Raw genomic sequence first — 26,173 nt, 5'->3', positions numbered from 1 at the left:
GTCCTTAAGCGTGTGAAGCCTCAAATCCAAAGGCTGGGTTCCTTTTGTAGGGTCTGGGCTGTTTCCTTCCTTGCTGATTTCCTTTTATTTGCTTTTCACTTATATTTTTTCCCAAAGTTCATTTCTATAGTTTTTTTCCAGACCTGCAGCTTCATTTTCATTCCTCTTCCTCTAGGCCTGGTACCTTCAGCTAGACCCTGCATCGAGTGGTCTCTCTTGCCCCCAAACAGCACTAACCATGGGTTTGGGGAACCCGCAGTAATACAACACTGCAGACTCCCAGCTCTTCTCTCTAGCAAGAGCTGTCAGGATGGCTTCTGTGAATTATGGACCTGAATTACTTCTTTCAGGACATAACACAATAGAATGAGTAACAAGATGGATAAATTCTCAGACTCTGGTGGATTTTTCTTTACAATAACTATAATGTGTGTCGGTCAGTTGTACAATGATTTGAACAGTATTTCTTTCTTATTTATCCAGTAGGTAACACTCAACATAATAATGTGGGTCTCTGTCTTCGGGCCAGAGGCCAAGCTGGACTTCTGCTGGACACCAAATCCTATTAGAGATCATGGTAATGCAATTATATGCTCGAGATAAATATTTTATAGCTGTTCTAGCCATCTAGACTGATCACTGCCTCAGCCTCTAGGCAGAAACCGCCCAAATGGCAAAAGCAAATAACTACGTATCTTGCAAGCAATCGAGAAATAGTTGCTGTTGAGAAAAGTTTATGGAAACTTCTGCCCCCCTCTGACTCTCTGGCAGCAGCAGGACTCTAAGCCACCATGATACTAGGTTATAATCAAATGTTAGCCCCTGCCTGGGCCAGGCCTAGAGGGGCAGTCTCCCTAGTTCCCTGACCAACATCATGCTGTCCGGTTCATGTGCTAGGACTACCTGGTCTCTGTCCAGTGAGAGTTTTAGAGGGAGACTGTAGCTCCTGCTCTCAGCTGTCTGCATGCTCGGATGAGAAGAGCCCATGGGGTCCCAGAGCACTAGTGTGCAGCCCCTGCGGCTGGCCAGCCTTCTCCCTAGGACCCCGGTTCCTTCCCCTTGTCTCCTGGGCTGCAGTGTGAGCACCAATCCAGGTGTGGCTCTGCCTCCCTATGCTCAGTCTAGTCTCCTCGGCACCTCAGGGCTGGACCCTGACATAATTCCTGCGTAATCTGACTTCACTGGTTGAAACTTGCTGACCTGTGATGGAGCATGAGCCATGCTATCGGGCAGACCTGGGTCTGACTTCCAGCTCTGACTCTCACTAGCTGTGCAACCTGGGCAAATCATCTACGGTCCCAATCCTGGGTCCTTACCGACCTATCTCATTGTGCAGATCGGGGGTCAATTGAGAATGCGTAAAGCACTTTGTGGAACTTGCAGTAAATCTCTCATCGGTGGTAGGTGGAACGAAACCAAGTCAAACCAAACCAAACCAAGCAAACCCATTTTAGACAGGCCAAGTCAGAAGGCTGTGTGATGTAAGAGAAAGAGCACACACCTTAGGGCGAGACTCTGGGCATTCTCATCCCACTCCGCCACCTCCTGTGTGATCTTTGAGCAAGTCCCTTCACCTCTCTATGCCTAAGTTTTCTTGTCTATAAAATGGGAGTGATTACAAAGTGTCTGACACACAGTTGGTGTTATAGTGTTAGCAACTGAGTGACTATGGCCAGAGGGCCACGGACCCTGCTCAGTGTGCTAGAATTTCCTGGCTTGTCCCCTGGCTGACTTCAGCTCACTTTTCCCTCATCAAGGGCTTCAGACGTGCTGTGCACATGGGTATGTGCACTTTATGACAACAGGACAAGAGGAAGACAGGCTCTCAGCATAGGAAAGTGGCAACGAATGCTCCAGCAGCATCTCCATACAGCACTGGCTCACATGAAGACCCAGCCGAGACGGCATGTTTCTTTCACCTGCATGACCCCGTGTGGCACACAAATGTGCCCAAGTGGAAGAGCTCCCTTTTCCTTTTGGCTCAGACCCCCAATGCCTGGATAAACATCCTATAAACATTACTCCCTTTCTGTGAAAGATGGGTTATGAGGGTCAGGCCTCTCCCAGAAGCCCTGGGGACATTTCCCATGAGCCCCTTCACACTGACCAACTCTGGGCTTCTTCCCTGGGCCACTGCTCACCCTGAGGACCCGGGCTATGCCCACAACAAGGAGGGGCCTATTCTGCTGACTGGGCCTGATCCATTGCCACAGCCACGCTGTAGGACCGGTACCCAAAGGCAGAGCATGCACGTGGCACACACACGCATCTGGGCAGGAAGCTGTGGGAGCTGCCCCCGCTCATTGTCAAACTTCAGCTGAGGGGGGCTGGTGCCGCGTTTGCTGGGTCTTGAGGCTTCCAAAGCATGTAGCAGAAAGCGGGAGAACCGTGAGCACCCTCCGGGGGAACGGACTCCCCCTGCTGGGCCTTCTGTCTCTCTGGGGGCCGGAGTAAAAGATCCCTTGGTCGTGAGCCCTGCACCTGTCGAGACAGTGTCTCTGCCTGCTGGTGGCAGGGAGCAGCACTGTGCTCTGATGCTGGGGTTTAAAAAAAAAAAAAAGTACAACCAACGTATATGTTTTTAATTGATTTGCTTTTTTAGCAGAGTAAACAGAGTTGGGCATAAAAAGGTCAAACCTCAATTTGGACAACTGTGTAACTTGTGATGCAATAAATAGGATAGCAGAGCTTGCACTAGCAATAATATTACCATCTACCCGTGCACTTGGCAGGGAGCCTGCCCTGCACCCGCTAACTCCTTTTTCCCTCATTAGGGAAGTCTGGGCCAATTATCACTGCCACGGCCTGATTTGTTTTCTCAGCTACGTTTGCCCAAGGCCACTCAGCTAATCAGAGGAGGTGCAGGAACTTGAATCCAGGCTCTCACAGACTCCAAAACTCCTTCTCCCAGCCATTATTACACTGTATGGACAGGTTGAGGGGCTGTCTACACCTTTCAATCACCGTGGTCTCCTCACCTTGGGTCTCTCTAAACAGAAAGAACAGATTCTCTTACTGGAGTGAACTAAATGCACACGGGTTTGGATAGAATGCTAGAGGTGGAACTCACTCTCCAATGAGTGGTCTCCATGGACCAGGCTAAGTGGGAAGATGTGGAAAGAACTGGGTGGGGGGAGCTGAACTTCCTATTACTACCTTCAGTGGACACTTTTCAACTCTTTCTTCCTTGACCTAACATTAATTTTTTTTTCTAATTCAAAGTAATACATGTACATAGTTTAAAAAGTCAATACTATAGAGCCTACGATGAAAATAGCAGTCCTCTGTCCTACGCATGTCTGCCTGCCATACCCTAGACAACTAGTCTCAATTCTTTTGGCTATTTCTTCTAGAATGCACTCCTTTCTAAATAATGTGCTTATGCAGCTACTGTTTTGCCTATACTTGGTGTTACCTACTACTACACTTAGCTACTCCCGTCTGGTGTGATCTACTAGAAAACCATCATTTTTTTTTTGCTTCTATTTCCTATGTTTTTATTAATAACTCTACCCATACTTTCCAGCAAAATGAAAATCCTTCTGAAATAGAATTTACCATGTGTCGAACATACCAGGTAATCTGTCTGGCTCACAGTTTTTCTTTTTGCCTGGGGATCTCCCTCCTGAGCCCTCTGCCCTGCTGTGGTCTGGTCTGTTTGTTTTCTGGGCCTGCTATATATCCATCATTCTGGGACTTCTCTTTACCTCTCTCATTAATTGAACCCCTTGCTTCCTGGACCCCTCTTGCTGGTCTACTTCATGGTTTTGAGGGAATACGTTTTCCAGTAGCTTCCTGAGAAAAGGTGAATGGGAGGTATGATTTTTGGAGCTTGCAAGGCTGTTATCATCTTTATTCTACTCATACACTTGATGGATAATTTGATTGTCTGTGTGAGAGGGAGACCTGAGGGTCTAATTGTCGCTGCTTACCTCTCACAGAGACTTGAACCTATCCACATGTCAACTGTGCCCCCTCTCCCCCGCCCTCTGTTACATCTGGTACCCTGTTTCTGGGGTTTTCTGGGGGCTCTGCTCTCACTGACATCTTAATCAGCAGAGGCTCAGTATTGAGCTTTCTCCATGCTGTTAATTCAACCCACTTGCTGTTTTCGAGAAGTCTGCTGACATCTCTTGATGGCTTTGTCTCTTATTCTTTTTGTCCTTGTGGGTTTGCTCCTTGTTTTAACTCAGTGCTCTCATTAGGGTAGGACCCCCGGAGGGAGAGATATATAACCTTCAACCACAAGTTCCTGTCAATAGTATTTGAGATGATTTTCTAGTCTGTCCTTTCTTTCTTTTTAAAGATTTTATTTGTTTGAGAAAGAGAGAGAGAGAAAGAGAGAAAGCGAAAGCACGAGTTAGGGGCAGAGAGAGAGGGAGAAGCTCCCTCAGAAGGGAGCCAGATGCAGGGCTTGATTCCAGGACCCTGGAATCATGATCTGAGCCAAAGGCAGATGCTCAACCACTAAGCCACTCAGATGCTCCCCAAAAAACACTTTTTCCAACATTTCTGCCACTAGGCCACTCATCTTCACGTTCCTTCTCTGGATCCTCCTCTATGCATGAAATGCTAGTGGTCCTTGGGCATCTGTCTTAAATCCTCTCACCTTCTCCCCACTTGCCACTCACCTTGCTCACCCTGTTCAATTTCTCAGGTCTCAGCTGAGATGCCCTGCATTCCCTGTCCCCTGCCCCAGTTAGGTCAGCTCCCTTGTTCAGTGCTCCTACAGGCTCCACCCCTTTCCTTCATAACTCATCACAGTCACTAGTGCTGATGAATGTCCCTCTTGCCATAGTCTGAGAGATCCACCACTGCATGTCCCCAAGACACTTGTTCTCAGTTGTCACCACTGCCCATGCAGAGGGCATGGCACACAGTAGGTGCAGAAAAGGTGAATGTGTGCTTGTAAGAATAAATGAATAACTGGGTCAATCAAACAGGAGAACAGGATTGAAACCCAGGCTTGCCCATATACTTGCTGTGTGATCTTGGACCAGTAAAAGGGCGGTTCAGAAAAGAACCTTAACTTCTGGTCCCCAGCAGCTGCTTCTTCGAAATAGGGACAATAATCCAAAAATCATCCTACCTCACTGTCTTGTAAAGATCTAAATAAAAATGCAAAGAAAACCCTGCATGTCATTGTGCTCGGTAAGCTAAAAGTCCTATCTGACAGAAGGGATTATTACTGTCATTGTAAACTCTGCTACATGGAAAATTCTTGTCCGTTTTGGGTATGGGGGATGCAGAAAACAGAATGGCAGGCTCAGGTTTCAAATCGCACAATTCTTTAAGATAGGCTTTCTTTCTGAAGGAAAAAAAATCCCACTAAGCCATCTCTGCTTTCTCTTAACACCAGGCTTTAACGATGGAGGGACCACCTGGGGTCTTGCCTTTCCCCCTCAAGCAAAGCTGACTTGGAAAGCGCGGTGTGCCTTCATGGTTAGCGGCTTTAACTTAATGCATTCTTTACAAAGCAAAACCAAAAAAACAACGGAAATATTTATATGCATCTAGGTGTGTCACAGAGAGCTGAAAAAACACATGTGTGCCCATAGCACCTGCCGCTCTTGGCATTTGCCAGCAGAGTGTGGTTCAACTCGGATCCTTTCTTGGCCTCTAGATTTGCTCACTTTACCACTTGTGCCAACTAGGGAGAGGAGGAAGGTGCAGACAACCCCAGGTCTTGGAGGTCAGGAGGCTGACATGTCCCTTCCACAGCCCCATCATTAGTGCTCTGAAACCCTGCATTAGGCTCAGTTTGGAAGAGCACCAGACTCCAAGGGCCAGCCTGACAGGCAACCCTGACTGGCGCCCTGTAAATAGCGCTTCGGTTTGCAAGAAGGGTGCGAGGAAAGCAGTTTCCAAGGTGGAAGCCTAGAGTTCCAGTTCCAGTTCGGCCTCAGACTACCAGAGCAGACAAAGTACACTGTTACTAATAGATGTGTTCATGCTGTAAACATAACTTCTGTATCCTTCTGGGGCTGAAAATCACAAGCATTTGCCTATGTTTCATACACTTCATGGCGATAATTTTTAATGGCTGAGTAATATTCATTAAGTGAATATTCCATAATTTGCTTATATGTTTTCTTATTATTAGAACTTGGATTGTTTCCAATATTTCACAATTGTAAGCAATGCTGAGATAAGCAAGTAGCTTTTGCTTATTTCTTTAAGAAAGACACTCAGATGCTGAAAATAGGAACATTTTTATGATTTAATATAAAATGCCAACTTACTTTCCCAAAGGGCTGCACTGATTTACAATGCAACTGGTCATATATATGGGTATGTTTCATTGCAGCTTGTGCAGGACTGGGTATTAACCTGGGGGGTGGTGGTATTTATTAGGGGGAAAAAACAATTATTTTAATTTGCACTTCTTAGATTACTAACGAGCTTAAACATATTTCATGTATGTTTACAGCATACTATATAGTTTTGGAAACTTTTCTCCATGTGAATTTTAGCCATTGATCTATGAGATCATAATTTTCTTCACAGCATATGTACTTTCACATAATATAGATATTAATCCCTCCTTGGTCTCTCATATTTACCTCAAATATTTTCCCAGGCTACTATTTTCCTTCTTATTTTGACAAGACTTATAAGACATATGGAAGCTTTACAATTTTACATACATGTTTGCTAGTCTTTTTTCTTTGTGGGTCCTTTAGTGAATCTTTTAAGCTGAGGAATCCTTCTCCAGGCCAGGGATATGCGAACATTGGGCTTTACCCTCTTTTCGTTTGGCTTTCAAAGTGTTTACCTCTTTAGTCCATCTGGAATTTATTTGGGCCTATGGTGTGAAGTGAAGTCTGAATCAGAAGGTGAAAATTCAAATTCCTCCAGGGGTCAGCACAGGTAAGTCAAAGAAGCAAAGCTGGTCAGGTGTGAGAAAACAGGATGAAGTGCAGACTGTGGTGAATTACAGAGTTTTTGAGAGGGCAGGGACTTGTTCCTGCAGGAATTCAGTCTCCTAAGTTTTAAAGGTAAGTCATAAACCTACAGCTTTATGGGAAGTCATCCAATTTTTAAATATGAGGCCAACCCCAAAGGCTCAAAAAGCCTTCTCTGTGTCTCTCGGCCACATCTGTCCCCTCTGAATGCCACTTTGCAGCCTTTCCAAGTTATTCTAACAACACTTATGGATGAAGCCTTTCCTTCTCCATTAATTTGCAATTCTTCCTTTTATTTCAAATATTAAAAGCTTTACATATAGCTTGTAATACTTCTAAGACAGTTTTACTTTGTTAATCTATTCGACTCCTATTCTCTTTTAGATTTATGATAGGTTCGTATCTTTAAAGATGAGCATCTTTCATTATTTTTTTAAAAATATCTTCCATACTTTCATCGGTTTATTATTCCAGATGAAGCCTTAAACCATTCAATCACATCTTCTATATTCCCTTTAGGATTGGGTTTGGCATTCCATTAAACCTATAAATTGACATATTTGGAGTGTTTCACCTTCTCATCTAGGGACATGCTATATTTCCTAATTATTCATGTCCTGTTTTATGGCTCTCAATAAAATTTCACAGTTTTTGTCACACAGGTCACATGTAGTTCTCATTAAGTGATATTTTAATTTTTATTGATTTTTTTGACTGGGACGTTTTTTATTATATTTCATACCTGGTTATTTCAAGTCTATGGGAAATATATTGACTTTTGAAAAGCTATCTGGTGCCCAAGTTGCAAGTTCTGAATTCTTAAGTAAAATAGTTTTTTCAATGAATATTTCTGGGTTCTCTAGGAATATAAACATATCCTTCACGAATAATGATAGCTTTGTCTCAACCTCTTGTTCCTATTCTCTGCCTTATGTTAGAAACCAGAGCTTGTAAAACAATGCTCACTAATGGCTATACCCTTCTTTATTAGTGGTTTTAAAGGAAATTTGTCTTATATTTAACCAGAAAGCACTGGATTTTGACTAGTAGTCAATATTCTTTGTCATGCTATGCATCTTTTTGCCTTTTGTTTCCAGGATTTTTAGGACCTAGTACTGTCAACAAATGGCACAGGTTGGTTATGAGAATTAAAAGGAATTAATGTCAATAAATTATGCTTAGTGTAGTACACGGCACCCCGAAGGAGTTTAACAGATTTCACCTTCCTCTCCTATCATTTAAAAAGAGATAATGGTAGTGGGAACAATTTCCCAAATGAAAGGTTTCTAAGGAAGAGCTTGCTTTTATAAGCTTGAGAAAAAGCAAACTGTAGTTGTGAAAAATACCACCCTAGTCTTTCTGCTTTAGTGCACTGGGCTTTCTCTTGCTTGTCCAAAACATACAGTCCATCCCTTGCACTCTTGCATGGATTCTTTGGCTTATGACACAGATGAAAATAAAATAAAAAAAAATCAGGCTGGCGTGTAATATGAACCAGGAATGAAACAAACTGTGCTTCTATTATCCCCAGAACATGAGAGCTGCTCAGATAAAGGCATGAACTAGCAGCTACTCAAACTCAAACCAGATGTTCAGAGGTTTCTGGCTTACAATTTTTTTTATAACCCTTCATATAACACTCATACTCCTGTCATTTCAACAGTTGGTCCTCTGCTCTGTTTAAGCAGCAAGAAACCCGCCCAAATCTCTGCTAGATTTGTCATCTTTAAATCTGTGCTCAATTGTAGATAAAGGAGCCCTCTCCCCGCATGCAGACCCTTTGGTACAAACTCTCTGGCCCCAAGAAGCTGAGGATTGATGAAGCACATGTCCTGTGAACCCGCTGCCACGGGACAGGGGAAATAAGGGGTACCAGTGGCAGTGGGTCCTGACTTGGGAGGAGCCCAGTTAAAGGGTAGAAAAGCCAGGGTAGAAACAGCCTGGATTCTCGAGTCAGGCTGCCATAGATGCAAATCCTGGCTCTGCCCTTACTCTTTGTGTGACTGGGACAACTTGGTAACCTCTCTGAAACTCTTTCCTTCATCTATATAAAGGAAATAATAATTACTCCTGCTTCCCTGAGACTGTTACAGAATTTAAGTTAGATAATGTATGTATTACACCGGGACCCTGCAAGCCCTGAAAAACATCAGAGACTATTCTTGCCAATAACAATAATAAACCCTGCATAGCACCTATCACTTGCCCAGCATTGTTCATAGATTTTAACAATATTAACTCATTTTGTCCTCAAAATTACCCTCATGAAATTCGTACCTATATCATCATTTTTCAGATAAGGGAACTGAGGCACTGGTGGGCTATCTATCTCACCCAAGGTCACACTGCTAATAAGTGGCAGAGACTGGATCCAAACCAGGCCATCTGGGTTCAGATCTACTTTTTGACCACTAAAGCCACATTACCCCTCTCTCTACTGCCACTGTACATAATATAATTGATTGGATTCAGTCTGCCTTACATGGAAGGGAACACATACGGTTCAGGCCACAAAGGGCTTACCTAGTAAGACAATCCATTTCTAGAAAGCACAGCTGACCCCAAGGTCAACACAGACCCTTGCCTGTATTCTACTCCTCTCCACCTTCAAACTTAACTTCACCTTGTCTCATCCCCATGGCCCTCTCCTCTCCCACAGGAAGTGGGGTCTTTCCTCTTTTCCCAGGGCTGGTCCTTCTACATCTGCCCTCTACTCTGTGTCTCCTACCTCGTTTCATTAATCATCTCCCCTCTCTCCCAGGCTCCCCATCTCCTCCCTGGCTCCTTTCCCACAGCTGACAACACATTCAAGGCTCCCCCCACCTTGTATAAACCTTTCCATGAACCTGCCTCCTCCTCAGGTTACTCCCATCTGTCTCCTTCCCTGTTCTGTCTAGAAGGAATTGCTTCTACTCTACGCCTCTCACTCACTTCTGAACTCGTAATGACCCTGCTTCCGCCTGCAACTGGGGGCTGAACCCACGCATACTGAGGTTGCCAATGACCCTCTGATGGTCAAATCCAACAGCTTCTTTGTCATCGGCTCCCTACCTTTTCTCTAAAGCTAATCTCTATACATCTCCCCTGCCCACCCTCTGAGTGTTGGGGTTCCATCCTTGACTCCCTGCTTCTCAATACTTTCCCCTCCCACTTGTTTCCTCTCACCTCCACACAGATGATGCCCACTGGGCATCTGTCTACAGGTCAGAGCTATCCCTAGGTCAACATCTATTATCCATCTGCCCGTTGACTGTCAACAACTAACATCCACTTGGAAATCCTATTAGCAGCTCAAATATTTTTTTTAAAGATTTTATTTATTTATTCATGAGATACACAGAGACACAGAGAGCAGCAGAGACATAGGCAGAGGGAGAAGCAGGGTCTCTGTGGGGAGCCTGATGCAGGACTCGATCCCAGAACCCCAGGATCATGACCTGAGCCAAAGGCAGACACACAACCATTGACTCACCCAGGGTGCCCCTTAGTTCAAATCTAATGTGAATTTACCCCCTGTACTTCCTTCCCCTCAAGCCAACTCCTCCTCCTCCTCACTACCTAATTAATGCTATCACTATGTATCCATGCTCCAAGATTGAAACTTCCTGCCTCTCCCTTACAGCTAAAATACAAGTGGTCAAGAAAACCAGCCTATAATGTCCTGCAATGCATCCCCTGCTTTATACAAAGCAGTGAAATTTGCTCCAATTCAGGCCCTTTCCCTCATCTAACCCTACTGGTTACTGAAACAGTTTTCCAATTGGTCTCCCTATTTTCATCTGAGAAACCAACCCATTGGTATATACCACTGCCGAAGAGATCTATCCAAGACCTGAATCATGCTATACCTTTGCTCAAAAACTGTCCTGTGCTCCCCACTGCCTTCAAAACCAGACTTCTAAACTGGTCTATGAAGCTGTCCCAGTTGTCCCTAAGCTGGACAATGAGCTCATCTCTGAGAACCATCCCCTTCATGCCCTCTACCCACTCCCAGTAGATACATCAGGTACTCTTCCACAGAGGCATGGTGTGAAAGAGTGTGGGCACTGGGGCCAGACAGACCTGGATTCGAATTCAAGCTCCTCACTGACTGGGTATGGGGCTTCAGCTTAGACATTTAGACCCTCAGAGCTCCACTTCCCTCTGGGGAAAAATGCCTACTTTGTATGCTTATTGTAAGCATCCGAAATAGTTTATGTAAAGCATCTAAGATATATTGAGATACAGTATGCACTGAATAAATAATAGCTATTACTACTATTCATTTAGCCAAATAGTTTGGAGAGGCTGGGGCGAGTTTACAAAACTGATGAGACCTGGAACTAGAAAATGGGACATTTGAGAAGTTTCCTGTGGAACTGGCAGATCAGTTTATAAGAACAAGTGACAGTGGGGGATCCCTGGATAGCTCAGCAGTTTAGTGCCTGCCTTCGGCCCAGGGCGTGGCCTTGGAGTCCCAGGATGGAGTCCCGCATCGGGCTCCCTGCAAGGAGCCTGCTTCTCTCTCTGCCTTTGTCTCTGCCTCTCTCTCTCTTATTGTGTCTCTCATGAATAAATAAATAAAGTCTTAAAAAAAAAAAAAGAACAAGTGACAGTTAGTGCCTTGGAATGTTCTGGAACCCACATTTCCATTTTTGAGCTGCAGCAGTTCTGGCACAAAAAGACCCTAAGACTTGAATCAGTCTGAGAGCTGCTTTGCCCCTTGAATCCAGCAGCTCTGTAATGCAGAGGTCTCCCTGGACAGAAAAAACATCCCTCAACCGAGAGCCTGGCAGCACCGTGAACTGGCAGTTGGAGCTTCTTTCCTTCAGAGCTGCTCACATAAAGTTCATGTCCATGGAAGAAGGATCTAGGCTTCAGGGAGCATCTGTGATCTTTGACCTTTCCACTTGGTGCTCACTGTCCATCTGGCGAAGGTCTGCCATGTTCAGAGTACTATGCCAGGCAACTGGGCTCAGGAGAGGTCACGGGGATTGTATTCGGAAGACCTGGCTTCGTGTCCTCATGTGAGCCACTGTCACAGACTACTTCCTGCCCAGTCCTCTGTGGTTATCTCTTATCTCAATAGTTACCATCTTATCTCAATTTCTCTTTTTTGCCGAGTAGCTCTTTCTCTATATTCCCATAACTTGTATACCGCTTCCCAGCTCACTCAGCACATTTATTAGTGCAAGTGCTTTATGCTTCACTACCTCCTCCTGCAACTCCCTGGCAGGGGGAACTGTCCTCCTCTCTGCTGCCATGGGAACTCGCGCAGACCTCTCTGTTGGTGCGGACTACACTGCATTGGAGTTATTTATGAAAGGGTCAGCTCTCCAAGTTGATTATAGGCTCTCAGAGGGCAAGGCATCCTTTTTATTCACTGATGAATCTCTAGCTCTTAGCAAAGCAGATGATCAGCAAATGTTGAACAAGAGACACTTAAAACATGCAAAGAATGTACCATGAATTACATGCTTTCATGTCACTCTCAGACTCCCTAAAGTCAGCTTTATTTCTAATTACAGGTGAGTTGGGTGAGGCTCAGACTTAGCCAAAGTCCCACAGCTTATACACAGTACTGTCAGAATTCAAACTCAGGTCTGTTTGACTCCAAAGCCTCTGTCCTATCTCTAGGCCACACCACTTCTCTGACCACAGTGACAATTTCAACTATCTGCCACCAACCTCAGACTTGGTTAGGGTTATTCCTAAAAGAGTGTTACAGAACTGGGGGCCACATATTCCATCAGGTCCTGTGTATCAGTGATATCGCAAAGGGAAAGAGAAAAGATACCACTGGGTGAGAGTCCTCTGAAAGGCACTGCTCTGTAGTAGAGACGCCAGCTGGCGAGATGAGGATGAGTAACTGCCTTTATCAACTGTGAGAAAAGAGCTATCAGAATATAAAAAATTAAGTCATCACTTATAAAAACAAAACCATCACTACCTCAAAAACTAAACCATCAAGAGAGAAATATCTTCTATCAGAAACTTCATCTGAACAGAGGTTGGAGTAGGGGTTCCTTTGGCAGGACTAAAGACAGGTCAGGATACATAGAGCAAGGCAGATGGGTCCTCTGCAGCTGCTGATGGCGGGCACACTGCTGGGCACACTGTGTGTGAATCTAGGAGGTGTGAATACCATCATCTCTAAGACCCTATCTATCTTGATGATCGTTGTGAGCGTGTGGAGGCACACCTGTGGATGTCATCACACATTAGAAACCTGGTCACTAAGATACAGGAGAAAGCATGGGCTTTGGATTGCCAACCTAGCCGTGCTATTTCCTGTGTATGAGATCTTGGCAAACAGCATTCCATCTCTGAGTCTCGTTTCCTTACCTATAACGTGGGAACACACATAATCTAACATCACAGGTGGTTTGGGAACTGAATGATAACACCCCAGTACAGTGCCTGGCATAGAACTGGCACTCAATCCACAGAGCAGTGATCCTCACTCTGCTGCTTAGAGGCTGTGTGTCCTTGGACAAAGCACATGACTTCTTTAAGCCTCCATTTTCTTATCATTAAAAGTGTGTATGTATGTATGTATGTATGTATGTATTTATTTATTTATTTTTCATGAGAAACACACACACACACAGAGGCAGAGACACAGGCAGAGGGAGAAGCAGGCTGCACACAGGGAGCCCGATGTGGGACTTGATCCCAGGACTCCAGTATCACGCCCTGAGCTGAAGGCAGATGCTTAACCACTGAGCCACCCAGGCGTCCTCTAAAAGTGTGATTTAAATAAATAACAGGTTTGGGGTGCCTGGTTGGCTCAGCTGGTTAAGTGTCCAACTTTTGGTTTTGGCTCAGGTCATGATCTCAGGGTTGTGAGACTGAGCTCCGTGTCAGGCTCTGCACTGAATGTGGAGCCTGCCTAGGATTCGATCCCTCTTCCTCAGTCTCTGCCCCTCCCCCTGTCTTCATGCACGTGCACACATTCTAATAAAAAATAAAATAAATGGCTTGCAAAGGCTCTTGGCATTCTGTATCTCAAAGTGGCAGAAACATTAGCCAAGAGTGAGTGGAAGTTCTGGCTATGGATCGAGGAAGATGGCTGAAATGATGAAATGGGGGAAGCAGTTGTCCTCAAATACCTGGACTCTGTCTACTGACCTTGCCAGCACATTCCTCTGGTTCTCTCCCTCCAGCTCTCTGACCTTCACAGGCTCCTTTTCCAGCTGCATGGCTTTACTTGCCCTTGAAACAGACCATTTCTCAACCCTTTCTCTCGTGCTTTAATCTTTTCCTTCAGAAAACATCAGCTTAGTACCTAGGGTTTGCCAAGCACCAGTATCAAGCTCAAATGTGTTCATTTGTATCCCCATTTCCAAGGCTTCCAGCCTGAGTCCCTACCCAGACTACTGTCACAGCCTCCTCACTGGAGTCACAGCTCCAAAGCTTGAGAAACTTTCAAATATGTAAATTAGATTAGGTCACTGTAGCTTAAAGTCTCACAGTGGCTTCCCATTACCCTTAGGATAAATTAGAAAACAGAACTCTTCACATGCCATTTTAAATCCCTGTACAGTCTGGCTCCTGGCACCTCTCCAGCCTTATCCAAAACCATTTGGCCCTCTGATCCATCCTTACGCCCCACAATGTGATCATCTTAAAGTTCCTTGAGGACTTCCAGCTGTTGCCTATCCCAGGGCCTTTGCACATGCTCTTGCCTCTGCTGGTATATTCCTTCTCCTAACCTTCATCTAAACAATTCGTATTCCTACCTCCGCCCCAGCAATCTAAATTAAGTCTCCTGTTTGTTTCCCCAGAGTACTTTGTTCTCTTTGCCTCAATAAGTATATACCATTTACCATTACCTGTTTACATATATATTTGATGACTGTGTTTAAACTTAAGACTATCTCAAACTGTCTTGAGCATATCTATAAATGACACAAAGGCAGGAAGCATGACTATTTTTTAAATACCATGGACTAATATTAATGCCTGCTCAGGACATGGTGTGTAAAGGCAGTTAGTAAATACTAGTTGAATGAGAGAATGAACATAGTGTCTAGGTCTGCCTGCAACCCCTCTGGACCTGCTCATCCTGTAATTCCTCTCCACTTTTTAAAAAAAGATTTTATTTATTTATTCATGAGAGACACGCAGAGAGAGGCAGAGACATAGGCAGAGGGAGAAGCAGGCTCCCTGCAGGGAACCTAATGCGGGGACTCCATCCCAGGTCCCCGGGATCACAACCTGAGCCAAAGGCAGATTCTCAATCACTGAGCCACCAGGTGCCCCCTGTCCATCCCTTTCAAAGCATCATGCAAGGGGCTTCAAGGAGTAATACAAGAGTCCTTAGTTCCTTGGTGCTGTAAAGAGACTGAACTAAGCCTTTTCCCTCCCCATCCGGGACATGGGTGGCCTCTCCTTAATCTCAGCCTCACATACTACTAGCTCATGAGAATCTCAAGGCCAAGTACTGTGTCTGCCTCATGGCTGCAGTTAAATGCCCAGGCTAGGGGCTGGCACACACCAAGGGGCTCGCAGTGGGTAACTGCTGAACTAAATGGACTCAGTGAAGCCTATGACAGACTTCCCCCCTCTTTCCCAGAGAACCCTAATTTTGATTAGAGTGTCAATGTGGTAAGCTACAAATGGTTGTTTCCTCAGGCTCCTTCACAGCTCTGAGTGTCAAAGCGATGCAGCTGTGCCAAAGAAATGTAAGCTGGATGTTTTAAGAAGAATGTGGCTTCCCTGCTTCCTTCTCCTTTCTTCTTTTCCCGGCCTGATATGCAGACGAGTCATGGAGCTGTGGCAGCCACGCTAGGACCACAAGGGTATGGGCATGAAAACAGCAGCCAGAGCTGAGGACAACAGGGTGCAAGGGGTGGAAAGGGCGGGTCCCTGACTCTACCACTGGATGCTGTACCGGCCCTGGATGGGCGCCCTAGACCGAGTGTGCGTGAGAACGCCGGAGCCCCGCTGGCTGTGATGTCGTTATTGGCACACGAAGCACATTTCCAACCATTTTCACAGGAGACGAGCTTTACTCCTTGGTACCTCCTGTGTCCTTGAGCTATCCTGTCTTCTTTCTTGCCCTTGAGGTCCCAGGTCCCAGAAAATTCAGAAGGTTCGGCAGTCCAAGGCAGACCCAGGGGCGGGGAGAGAATAGGGGGAAGGGGCGGGGGTGCTGTCCCCCGGTTGGTCCTGGGGGAGCAGGGTCAGCTGCCTGCAGGGCGAGTCCCCAGTCTGCGGGTGGAGCACTCGGATATTCCTAGCTCTCTGCCACGAAACAGATTTTTGCCACCGTCTGTCCCCAGCGTGCTGACTTGAGCTCTCCCTCGGCCTACGGGTTTCATTCCGCTTATACCAGACTGCTCCGAACAAATCGCTGTTATCGGGGAGAGGTGAACTCACAGGGCACTTTTCCAAAGACGTGTTTCTAGGGGAAATTTCACAAAGTGCTGCCAATGTCATTTACAAGAAGGTTAGCGGATTGCCGAGAGACCTCGATACCTCACCGCTGTATTATATTTTATGACTCAGAGGAAGGGGGTGTGGGGAATGGTGGGGGCAGGGCTTATTAAAAACCGAAACTCATTCTGCAATCACTTTTCTTAGTCCTTTCTTTGAAGTCGTGCAGGTTTTTACGCAAGGTAGAACTATATGATGTCAGGGCTTTTTCTCTCTAGATGCTTGCAAATGCACTCAGAGGGTAACGAACAGTAGGCTTATCTGATCAAAGCAGAGGAAAAGTAGAGCAATGGTACTGTCCGGGGGTGTCTGGAAGATTATCAAGGACCCAGTTTTGACTATCCTTGGAAGACAGCAGCTTATGTGAAAGTCTTTACGTCTACGAAAAGAAGGAACGGGGAATAGGCACAGCACATAAAACTACCACCAGCAGCCTTGACCCACGCCTCCTGTCCTTCCTGGATCCCCCCCCTTCCCCCTCCCTTCTTTTTCTCATGAAACCACAAAGCTCAATCCCAGCAACTTCCTCTGGTTATATAAATTAATGAACTCTTGTTCTGGGCCCCGTGAGATAAATCCTCTGGCTTTCCTTGTCTTCTTCCCTTGCTCAAAAGCCCACAACGGCACCTAATACATGAGGAGTGAACTCTGCCTTAGGGAGGATGCCAGCTTCTCCCCACTAACTCCCTGATCCCTCCTGAGGTATCCGGGGTTCTGGTCACACAGAACTTCTGGCTTCTTGCAGCCAGCTTCAGTTTCCACATATCTACCTTTCACTCATGCTGTTCTAACTGCCTGGAATGAACTCAACAATGTCTGCTCCCCTCCTATTTTCTTTTTCTTCCTTTAAATGTGGAGATTCCAGGGATCCCTGGGTGGCTCAGTGGTTTAGCGCCTGCCTTCGGCCCAGGGCGTGATCCTGGAGACCCAGGATCGAGTCTCACATCGGGTTCCCTGCATGGAGTCTGCTTCTCCCTCTGCCTGTGTCTCTGCCTCTGTGGATGTGTGTGTGTGTGTGTGTGTGTCTCGTGAATAAATAAATAAAATCTTAAAAAAAAAAGGAGGTGTGATCTTCCAGTAAGTAAATAAATAAATAAATAAATAAATAAATAAAGTGGAGATTCCATCCATCCTTTAAGATCCCATCAAATGTCGTTGCTCCAGAGAGCCCTCCCTGGTCCATCCAGTTGGACACACCCTTGCTTTCCTCCAGCCCTTACGGCATTTTGGGAAAAAGCAGGAACCTACTACTTGTTGGAGAAAGAGAACAAGGAAGAGAGAGAGACTAAATTTGCTTCTAGTCCCTGGACAGAGGGGGATGTATGGCAGCTTCCTGGACATGAACAAAAGGTTTCTCTTTAATTAGCATGGATGTCCAAGACTAGGAAGACCAGGGTATGTTTGTCATAAAAATCGCCAGGTTCTATGTTTGCTACCAATGATTCTCATTTCTTTCCTCTGCGTTTCTAAATCCACTGTGGGGAATCTGTTATTTTCCAGCCGTGGCTCATCAACACCACAATATCAGGTTGATCTGTCCTTTACACCTTGGCATCAACCAAAACTAAAATGTAAGATGCTCTCCAAAACAATGCATCATTGACTTGTTAGGGCTGGGGGCTGCAAGCAATGCATATGAAGATATTTTTATTTTTAAAGTTTAGGATGCTGGGAGGTCTTGCCCCCCCCCTCCCCCATGGTCTTTTTAATGACTTTGCAAGGAAACTTTCCTGGGTTAATGTAAGATGCTTACTTATATTGGAAGCAAGTTAATAAAAGGGAAATTAAATTCCATATAATACAAATGGAAATAAAATATTTAATAGTGTCACAGCAGAGTAAGCTACTGTGGGGCAGAGTGGGGAGAGAGAGCAGGATTTGGGGAGCAAGTTTCCCTCCTAACCCTGCCCTTGCCAACTGCATGACTTTGGGCAAAGCCAATTAAACTCTCCAAGCCTTGAGCACCTGTGTAGCTCAGTGGACACCCCAGGGCATCCTGGGGTCCTGGGATCAAGTCCCACATCGGGCTCCCTGCAGGGACCCTGCTTCTCCCTCTGCCTATGTCTCTGCCTCTCTCTCCGTGTCTCTCATGAATAAATAAATAAAATCTTAAAAAAAAAAACCTCTTCAAGCCTCAATTTTTTCATCTGTAAAGTTTAGATCAACCTCGTAGAGTCTAAGGTTCTTGTGAGGATGAAAGCACATGCAGCAAGAGCCAAGTGTAGTCCCCAGCACACAGTAGGTACGCTCTAAGTATGTGTTGAATGAATAGATAGGTGGGAAAGAGGGGTGTCACACTCCAAACCTGAACTGATTCTGGGAAGGAGGCTGAATGCTAAGGAAGGAGGAGCCCAAGCTTGGAGTCAGCCAGATATAAATTCAAGTCCTAGCTTTTCTTTTTGCCATCCCTTGAACCTTAATTTCCTCCTTGGCAATAGAGGGTGATCGTAAAAATAAGAATAATCACCTCACTGAGTTATCTAGAGGCTTAAAGAATATATTTAAAGCCCTTTGTAAACTGTACTAGTGAATTATATTTCAGCTACTGGTAGATATCAGCCTGCTTCACTCAACACTTAGGGTCAGCAAGGCTGCTCACTCCCAGAAGAGCCAGGACCAGAAACAACATGACCTTCAAATTCTGGATCTCCACATGTAGGGGGAAAACTGTTCTTTCTAAAAACAGATGCCCTGTTTTATTCTAAACTTGCTCGGTTTGGGTATTGTGCATGTGCATGTGTGTGTGTCTGTAAATGCATCTAGTTCAGAGGGAGCGCAGTCAACATCAGGTTTCTGTGTGTATATATTTATGTATACAGTTATTAAAGTGCTTTTACATTTTTTTCAAGGCAGAAGATAAACTCGTGTAATTTAAAATCATCAGCTGGATTGCATTAAAAGGAGGGAAAAGCAAAAATGTACACAATATAGCCATTTGTTAAATTAAACCCAATTATTTCCCCTGTTGCTTAATTACAAACAGACATAAATACCCTGGATTCTGACATCTCAGGTCTTCTTAAATTCCAGATCTGCATTTCAACATGTAATGAAGGGAGAGTCATATTCCAGTTTGTGTGTTAAGCAAACCTGAGAGTTACAGTTGTATATTGGGACCATAATGAGTTCACTAGAACAAGACCCAAACTTTTAATTAACCTGCCAAGACAAATTACAACTCAGAGCTCACAGGTAACAATCACAGATAGCTGAGACTCAATGCCATGGACTCTTGGGGAGAGAGGGATTAATAGCAACATCAGAATCTGTCTGTTTTTGAATTAAAGGGGGAAAAAAAGGTATTCATTAAACAATCACTGTAGCTGGAAGGAAGACAGACAAGTCCAAAAGGCAGCAAGAGAAAGGTGGAAGGAGAAGGAGGCGGGGAAAAGAATATAATGAGCTTCCATTTATTGGGTGCTTATTGGGCCAAAGCCTGTGTTAGGCATTTTGTATCTGCTCTAATCTTCACAATGGGGATTGCAGAGTACTATTGTTATTTCATTTGCCATAGGAGAAAAATGAGCCTCAGAGGGGTGACCTGACTATTGTCACAGAGCTAATGGGGGACGGTAGGGGGAGGAAGGAAGAGAAAGCTGTGCTCGTGAGGCAACAGTTCTCATAGCTTAGTTGATAGATCACTGGACTCAGGATTATCTAGGCTCCACCTAAGGCTCAGTGGGTCATAATTCCTGGGCATGGGGCCCAGGAATCTGAATTTTAAAGTGGATCTCTGGGTGGCTGCTTTGCATAGCAATGCTTGAGACCATTCGTAAGATACTGTAACCCCCTCCTATTCAAAGTGAGGTCCCCAGATGAGCAGCATTGGTATCACCGGGTGTTGGTTCGAAATGTAGACTCTAAGGATGCACCCAGATCTACTGAAGTAGAATCTGTATGTTAACAAGACACCAAGGGTTTATACTACTCTAAGCAGCCCAGGACAGCTTATCTGCTCTAAAAGATATTATAGGGTTAAGGGAAGTGAAAGCGGACTTCATCATTAACGTAAGAAGAGAAGAACTAGAGGAAAAAGCAAGGTCCTTACCTTAATTATGGCAAAATGGGTTAGCAAACTTTGACAAGCCAGAAGTTGGCAAAAGTACCAAACTGTACCGACACCTTACTTCTTTGAGAGGCACATCTAATTAAAAGTAGCTTTCTTTGGGGGTTTATATTAATATCCTTTCATATTTACGCTCAGTTATTAAAAATAAAGGGTTCTGACTGTAAGAGATCTTAGTTCTGAGCAAGCACGACTGCAAACCATGCCTAAGTGAAATCGGGCTGTGAGACCATGATGCTTTAACTTGGGCACCACTAACGACTTGATAACCCATGTCCTTCAAATGAAGCCACTGTGCCCAGAAAGAGAAAAAAAAGGGTCTGGAGCCTGGCAAAGCCAAGTGGTTCTCCAGTGACAGGGGATGGGGCTGTGCTGATAGCCTGCAGGTCACCAGGAACCACCCAGCAGCAGTCTTAAATCCAGACCCTCGAGAAACCAGGAGCTGGAAAACTTCAGTGATTTGGGCAGGGTCAAAACCCCAGTTAGCAGCAGAGATTCAGAACTGAGCATGCTTTCCAGTGCACCTCAAAAAGAGGCATTAGAAGATGAAACTGGCAGCAGCCAGGACTCCCGGGGCCATGGCTGCTGTCAGTCCTGCTGGGGGGAGGCTGAGCAGAATGAACACCATGCTCCTGCTCACGCCCTTATCGACGGGGTGACCCCGCGCCTTGGGGCCTCAGCTGCCTATTTAGGGGGCAGAGAAGATTGTGTCAAAGTTCTCGCCCTCTGGGCTCTCAGAGACCAGCAGGTAGGGCGCACACTTCCAAATCAAGGACGGCACAAAACGGTATCTCCTCCTGCAGAGCTCCTGCAGGCAGATGGCCTCCACCGCCCTCATTTGGCCAAGGGGGTAGGCCACTGAGCCTGCAGGGAGTGTATCAACCATACCTGCATTTAAAAAAAATTATTTATTTATGAGAGAGAGAGAGAGAGATTGAGGCAGAGACACAGGCAGAGGGAGAAGCAGGCTTCCTGCAAGGAGCCTGACATGGGACTCGATCCCAGGACTCCAGAATCACACCCTGGGTCAAAGGCAGGCGTTAACCGCTGAGCCACCCAGAGATCCCAACCATACCTGCATTTAATGGGAAGGTAATCTCTGACACTATTGGTAAAATTGCAAATGAGAGGAGAATGGCCTGAAAAGGATTACTACTGTTTAGAAGGAAGAGTCAGGATTTTGCAGGAGTTTTGGACCAAGGACCAGATTCAGAGGTCTTTATTCAATTCTTTTTTCCATGTCACAGAGAGTCCCAGCCAAGGACTAAGACAGAGTTTTGAGGTGAACTCTATACCACATAAAGCTTTTCATTAAGCAGAAGCCCTACTTCCAAGCATTCTAGCTAGTGGAGTTTTATTTTCTGTAAGTTTTATTTTCCTGTGGGGGATTTTGCCTCCAGGCCATGTCATAATGCTTCCAATATAAATGCAAAATGAATGTTTTCTGACCTGAACCACTGAGACCACTGTGTCCTTTGGCCATCTGAGGAGGAGACAAATTCTATGGGATGTGCAGGTAAAGAGAAATTCCTTAGAACAAGATGCCAGGCTCCCAGACACCTATGGGCTTTTGAGGTGGCCTAGGGGCTCAGTCTGAACTGACAGCTGTGGCCCTCTTCTATGATGAGGGATAGAGAAGGCATTAAGCACCATTATAGACACTGGAGTCCGCTCTCTGTTAGAGATCAAGACATCTCTGTTCTCAACAGAACCCCAATCTGACTGATTGCATTGTTCATCCAGGCCTTTGCTCTGCCATTCTCATTCTCCTTCTGAGCCTTCCATCTTCTTTTCTCAACCCCGCCATGGGTAGTTAGTCCCAAAACCAAAACAAAATACACAAGAAGCCACACTCAAAAGCAAAAAACTCAAATAACAAATCAATGAGTTGAGCCAAGGCAACTCTAAAAACAAATACAGGTGTTGGAGAGAAGTGACAAGAAAAGAGATGTTGCCTCCATGTGGCTGATCAGGAAGGGTTCCTGTCTCATTGTCAGTTCTACCCCCTTGGTCTTTAAATGTAGCAGCTGGTCCACCGATAACACAAGAAAGGCAGTGGGCCTGCCAGCCCCTCCCTTCCCTCATTCCCCTGGTTCCCACTCCCATTCCTGTCTAGCAAGCCCAGTCGGGATGGACTCATGTCAGACTCCAGGTGGCATTGACAGTTGTGAGGAAGACACATTCTCCTGCTGGCTCCAATCCTCAGAATCCCCAGAGTCCTCCCAAAGAAACAAGATCCCACAGACCCCAGAGGGCTGAAGGCTCCTTACCAATGGCAGTGGTGAGAAAAGAAACCACTTCAGACTCCTTCCCGTCATTGTAAAAAGCCAGATGCCAGATTCCTGAATCCAAATACTGGATGAAGCCGGTCTCATGACTAGATGGGGGGACGACGCCCCGAGATTGGCGCTGGGGTCCCTCCAGGCTCCGTGCCTCCTGGGTCAGGAGCCTTCTTCCATCCAGCAGCTCTACAAAGTCAAACTAAATACAAAGAGAGCATAATTACCAGTGTGTCTGCTTCACCACAATGCTAGATTCCTTCTTCACACTTCTGCTCGGGAGCACACAAGAAACCCAATGTAAGTACAGGCAAAAAAGCTAAAGCCACATGAAGGTTGATCCACCAACTTCAACTCCTCCCTAGACCCATTTTCATGGTAATACTCTCCAGATTCCCTTGTGAGAGCAGCATAATTAGTGATTTATTTTTCAGTCTCATTTTCCTTTAAATGTGGTGTATATGTGGGCAGTCTTCATCTGACTGAGTCTAACCAAGACGACCATGCTTTTCTAATAGTGGGCACATCGTGATCAGAAAGCCAACCACTTAATGACTGAACTCCAGCTCTGGGCAAGTGATAGTGGAAATCCCAGGGCTCAAGGGCTGGCACTGGAGCACTGGACAGGTCTTAAATGTCAGTCAAGTGCAAATTAAAATTTGATTACTATCTTCCTGTTGTCAATGATTCTTTCTAAACACTCCAGCTTAAGGGAGCAGTTTTAAGGGGAACGAAACTGGATTAGCTCAAAATTCTATCCGTAATTACACGCTGTGTCAGATACAATCGCTGACTGATCTGAGCCTGCCAGCCTGAGACTCAAGGGAAGTCAATCATGCAGCATTAACAATAGGTAAATGGTTAAGTCTTACTGGCCTACTAGCAAGCAAATTGAGCAACTATCTGTCTAGCTATCTAGCTATCTATCTACTTACCTACCTCTATCTTTTTTTAAAAAAAACTAAGCTATTCTATTTCGTGTATAAATGAAGTCCAGGCATGAAGTCCAGGACTTAGGATCGTTGTTCTACAAAGAAAGCAGGGCCCAGGCTCTCTTTTCCTATGATTCCACCATCAGCAAATCCATCTACGTAGCTTTCCCCTGGAACTCTTCTATAACGACTGGGCTAGGCAGGCCGTGTGTGGCCTGAATGTCTGACGGATGCCCCTGATCTATGTTATTCCGATCCCAGAGCTGGGGAGGGGGACCTGAACAAGTCTGTTCTTTATCCATCACGACTGGTAATATGTCAATCATCCTGGATGAGTTGTTAGGAGGTGTTTCTGGTATGCGTGTGGCAGAGTGAACCCCCAGAGGACAGAAGGAATGTAAGAGACTGGGGAAGTAGCATGTATTCTGAGCCTGATGCTGCACTAGCTGCCTTATAAATGTTCTTCCGGGTTCTTTGCAACAGCCCTGCAAAGTGGGTATTGTTGTCGCCGCTGGAGAGATTAGAAACTTGCTCTTGGTGGATGAGGACCAGGCCAGAGGTTTCACAGCTGATAATGAGAGGATTCAAACTCAAATCTGCCTGACTCAAAAGTGCCTGCTTTTCTCTTCGGATTACATTTCTTGGATCATTTAACGTAGGTGACTGTGTAATAGTAGAAAGACTATTGTAATATTTCCTAAAATTCCCTCTTCTTATAAAAACCCAGGGATATAACACTACTCATCAGAAAGGTGGGGTCTTAGAGAGGGCAAATGGACGAATGGCTATAAAATACATGAAATATCCCTCAAACATAAGGCTCCAGGTGTAAGCATTAGACTTCCTGACTCGAGGTTAAGATGTGAGGTAGGAGCCCCCAGAGATCAGCAGGGGAAATGGCATTCTAGTTACCTGTGTATGTGAAGGAGGAAGGCCTTTTCTGCCATAAATGCCAACCAGTGCTGCCTTTCCCAAAGATACATTGAATTTCAGATGCACAGGATGGTCTATGAACACCTGAGATCTCCAGAAAGTGCCAGGAGGGATCTTCTGGGAAGCTCGTCTCCCCACGTCGATTTCTCCAGAGTCTATAAAACTGTCCTCTGGAAAGAAACTACTGGGCTTTCCTACCAAGACACAGGGAAGGGAAGACAAAGGCACACAGTTAGCCACAAGTGAAATAAGGGGTCAGAGCCCCTGAACAACAGGACTCTCATGTGCCTTGCACTTCTCTTTATGATGTTTCCCTGCCAGCCCCCAACCCCCTTCCCCATTGAGGAGTAAGAACATCCAGGACTCTTTTTTTTTCAGTGATGCTCAAATTGTTCTGCTAAAAATATGCATTCTTCCAAAGCAGTATGGGTCCTCCCAAAGGGCCATCTGTATACTGCATAATTCCACAGCTTGTTAAGATATATTTTGATCCCCAAAATAATCATTTGTGGTCACATGAGAATACTCTGTGTGTGTGTGTGTGTGTGTGTGCGTGTAAAAGCAGGCATGCTAAAATAGGAAGGCTAGTGCGAACAAGGTGTTATTAAATTTCCAATTCAGAATGGTTTCCCAGCAGTGGGAAGCATGATCTGAGTGGAAGAGGTATTTTACAAGTTTACTAGTTTATGTATAATTGGAAACCAAATTCTGAGGCTAAGATATATAGATGAGGGTTTATGTCGGAAGCAGGAGTATGGTTGGGGAAGATGAAGAAGGGGGTACTTCTGGAGGGAAGTAAAATGCTTGTCTTGGATGGAGGTCTCTATCATTTTTGTGCTAAAATCGGGGGTGGTGTGTAAAGCTGAGGGATTTTCTCAAGTTCAGGCACAAAGCCTAAGTAACACTTAGAAATTCAACCCAGGTCCCTGACTCTGCAGGTTACGGGTGCTGGAATAAAAAATATGGTTCCTTGCCCACTTCCGTCACCAATCAGGAGAGTGACAGCTTTCTGGGGGCACCTGAAGTGCCAGGAAGGAAGGTGGCTTATCAAACTTCCCATATCTAGTAATTAGGCACACTCACATGTGAAACATATAAACCTGACTTCCTACCAGACATCAGCCTTCTGAGGAGTTGGGAGAGGACAGAAGGAGGTGTCAGGGATGTTAGAAGACCACCTTTAGGACATTGACAAGGCAAACTCAAGCCAGTAGACTACATCTTATTGGTCATAAGGAAGCACCCCCTGGGTATCCTAGTTCCAAGATTTGTTATTTCGTTAGAGATGTTTGAAGAGACACTTTCAGAGAACAAGAATCCATTTGTAAGGAAAACACGTTTGTGGGAACTTTTTTATAAAGAGCGTTTGGGGAATAAGAAATTAAAATGTCTTTTTTTCCCCTCGCTTTGTAAGATTCCTTACAAAGCACATTTGATGCTGAAATGGAGCTTGGCAGGGCATTGTTGTAGTCATAAAATATTTTACTGTTTTAAATAATAAAATTCAATTTAAATGTTAAACTTCTCCATATGTTATCATTCCTTTATAAACTCCTAGGCAGAAACATCAGGTTTTTAGCTTCCAACCATTAAATGTTATTTTAATTAAAAATACACCAACAAAAAAGTTAAAATGCA

The 26,173-nt window shown here is 45.1% G+C and overlaps 1 protein-coding gene across 1 annotated transcript in view; it reads right to left on the bottom strand.

Annotated features, from left to right (window-relative positions):
- Nucleotides 1-26,173, bottom strand: part of TENM4 (teneurin transmembrane protein 4) — a 729,276-nt gene that overhangs the window by 162,263 nt on the left and 540,840 nt on the right. The window contains 2 exon segments of the mRNA XM_038568485.1: nt 22,662-22,872; nt 24,515-24,729. Of these exon segments, the coding sequence (XP_038424413.1) occupies nt 22,662-22,872; nt 24,515-24,729 (426 nt within the window).

This window comes from Canis lupus, chromosome 21 (genome assembly GCF_011100685.1).
Source record: "Canis lupus familiaris isolate Mischka breed German Shepherd chromosome 21, alternate assembly UU_Cfam_GSD_1.0, whole genome shotgun sequence".
In the NCBI taxonomy this organism is placed as follows: Eukaryota; Metazoa; Chordata; class Mammalia; order Carnivora; family Canidae; genus Canis; species Canis lupus.
This window is presented reverse-complemented; position numbering and strand designations above follow the sequence as displayed.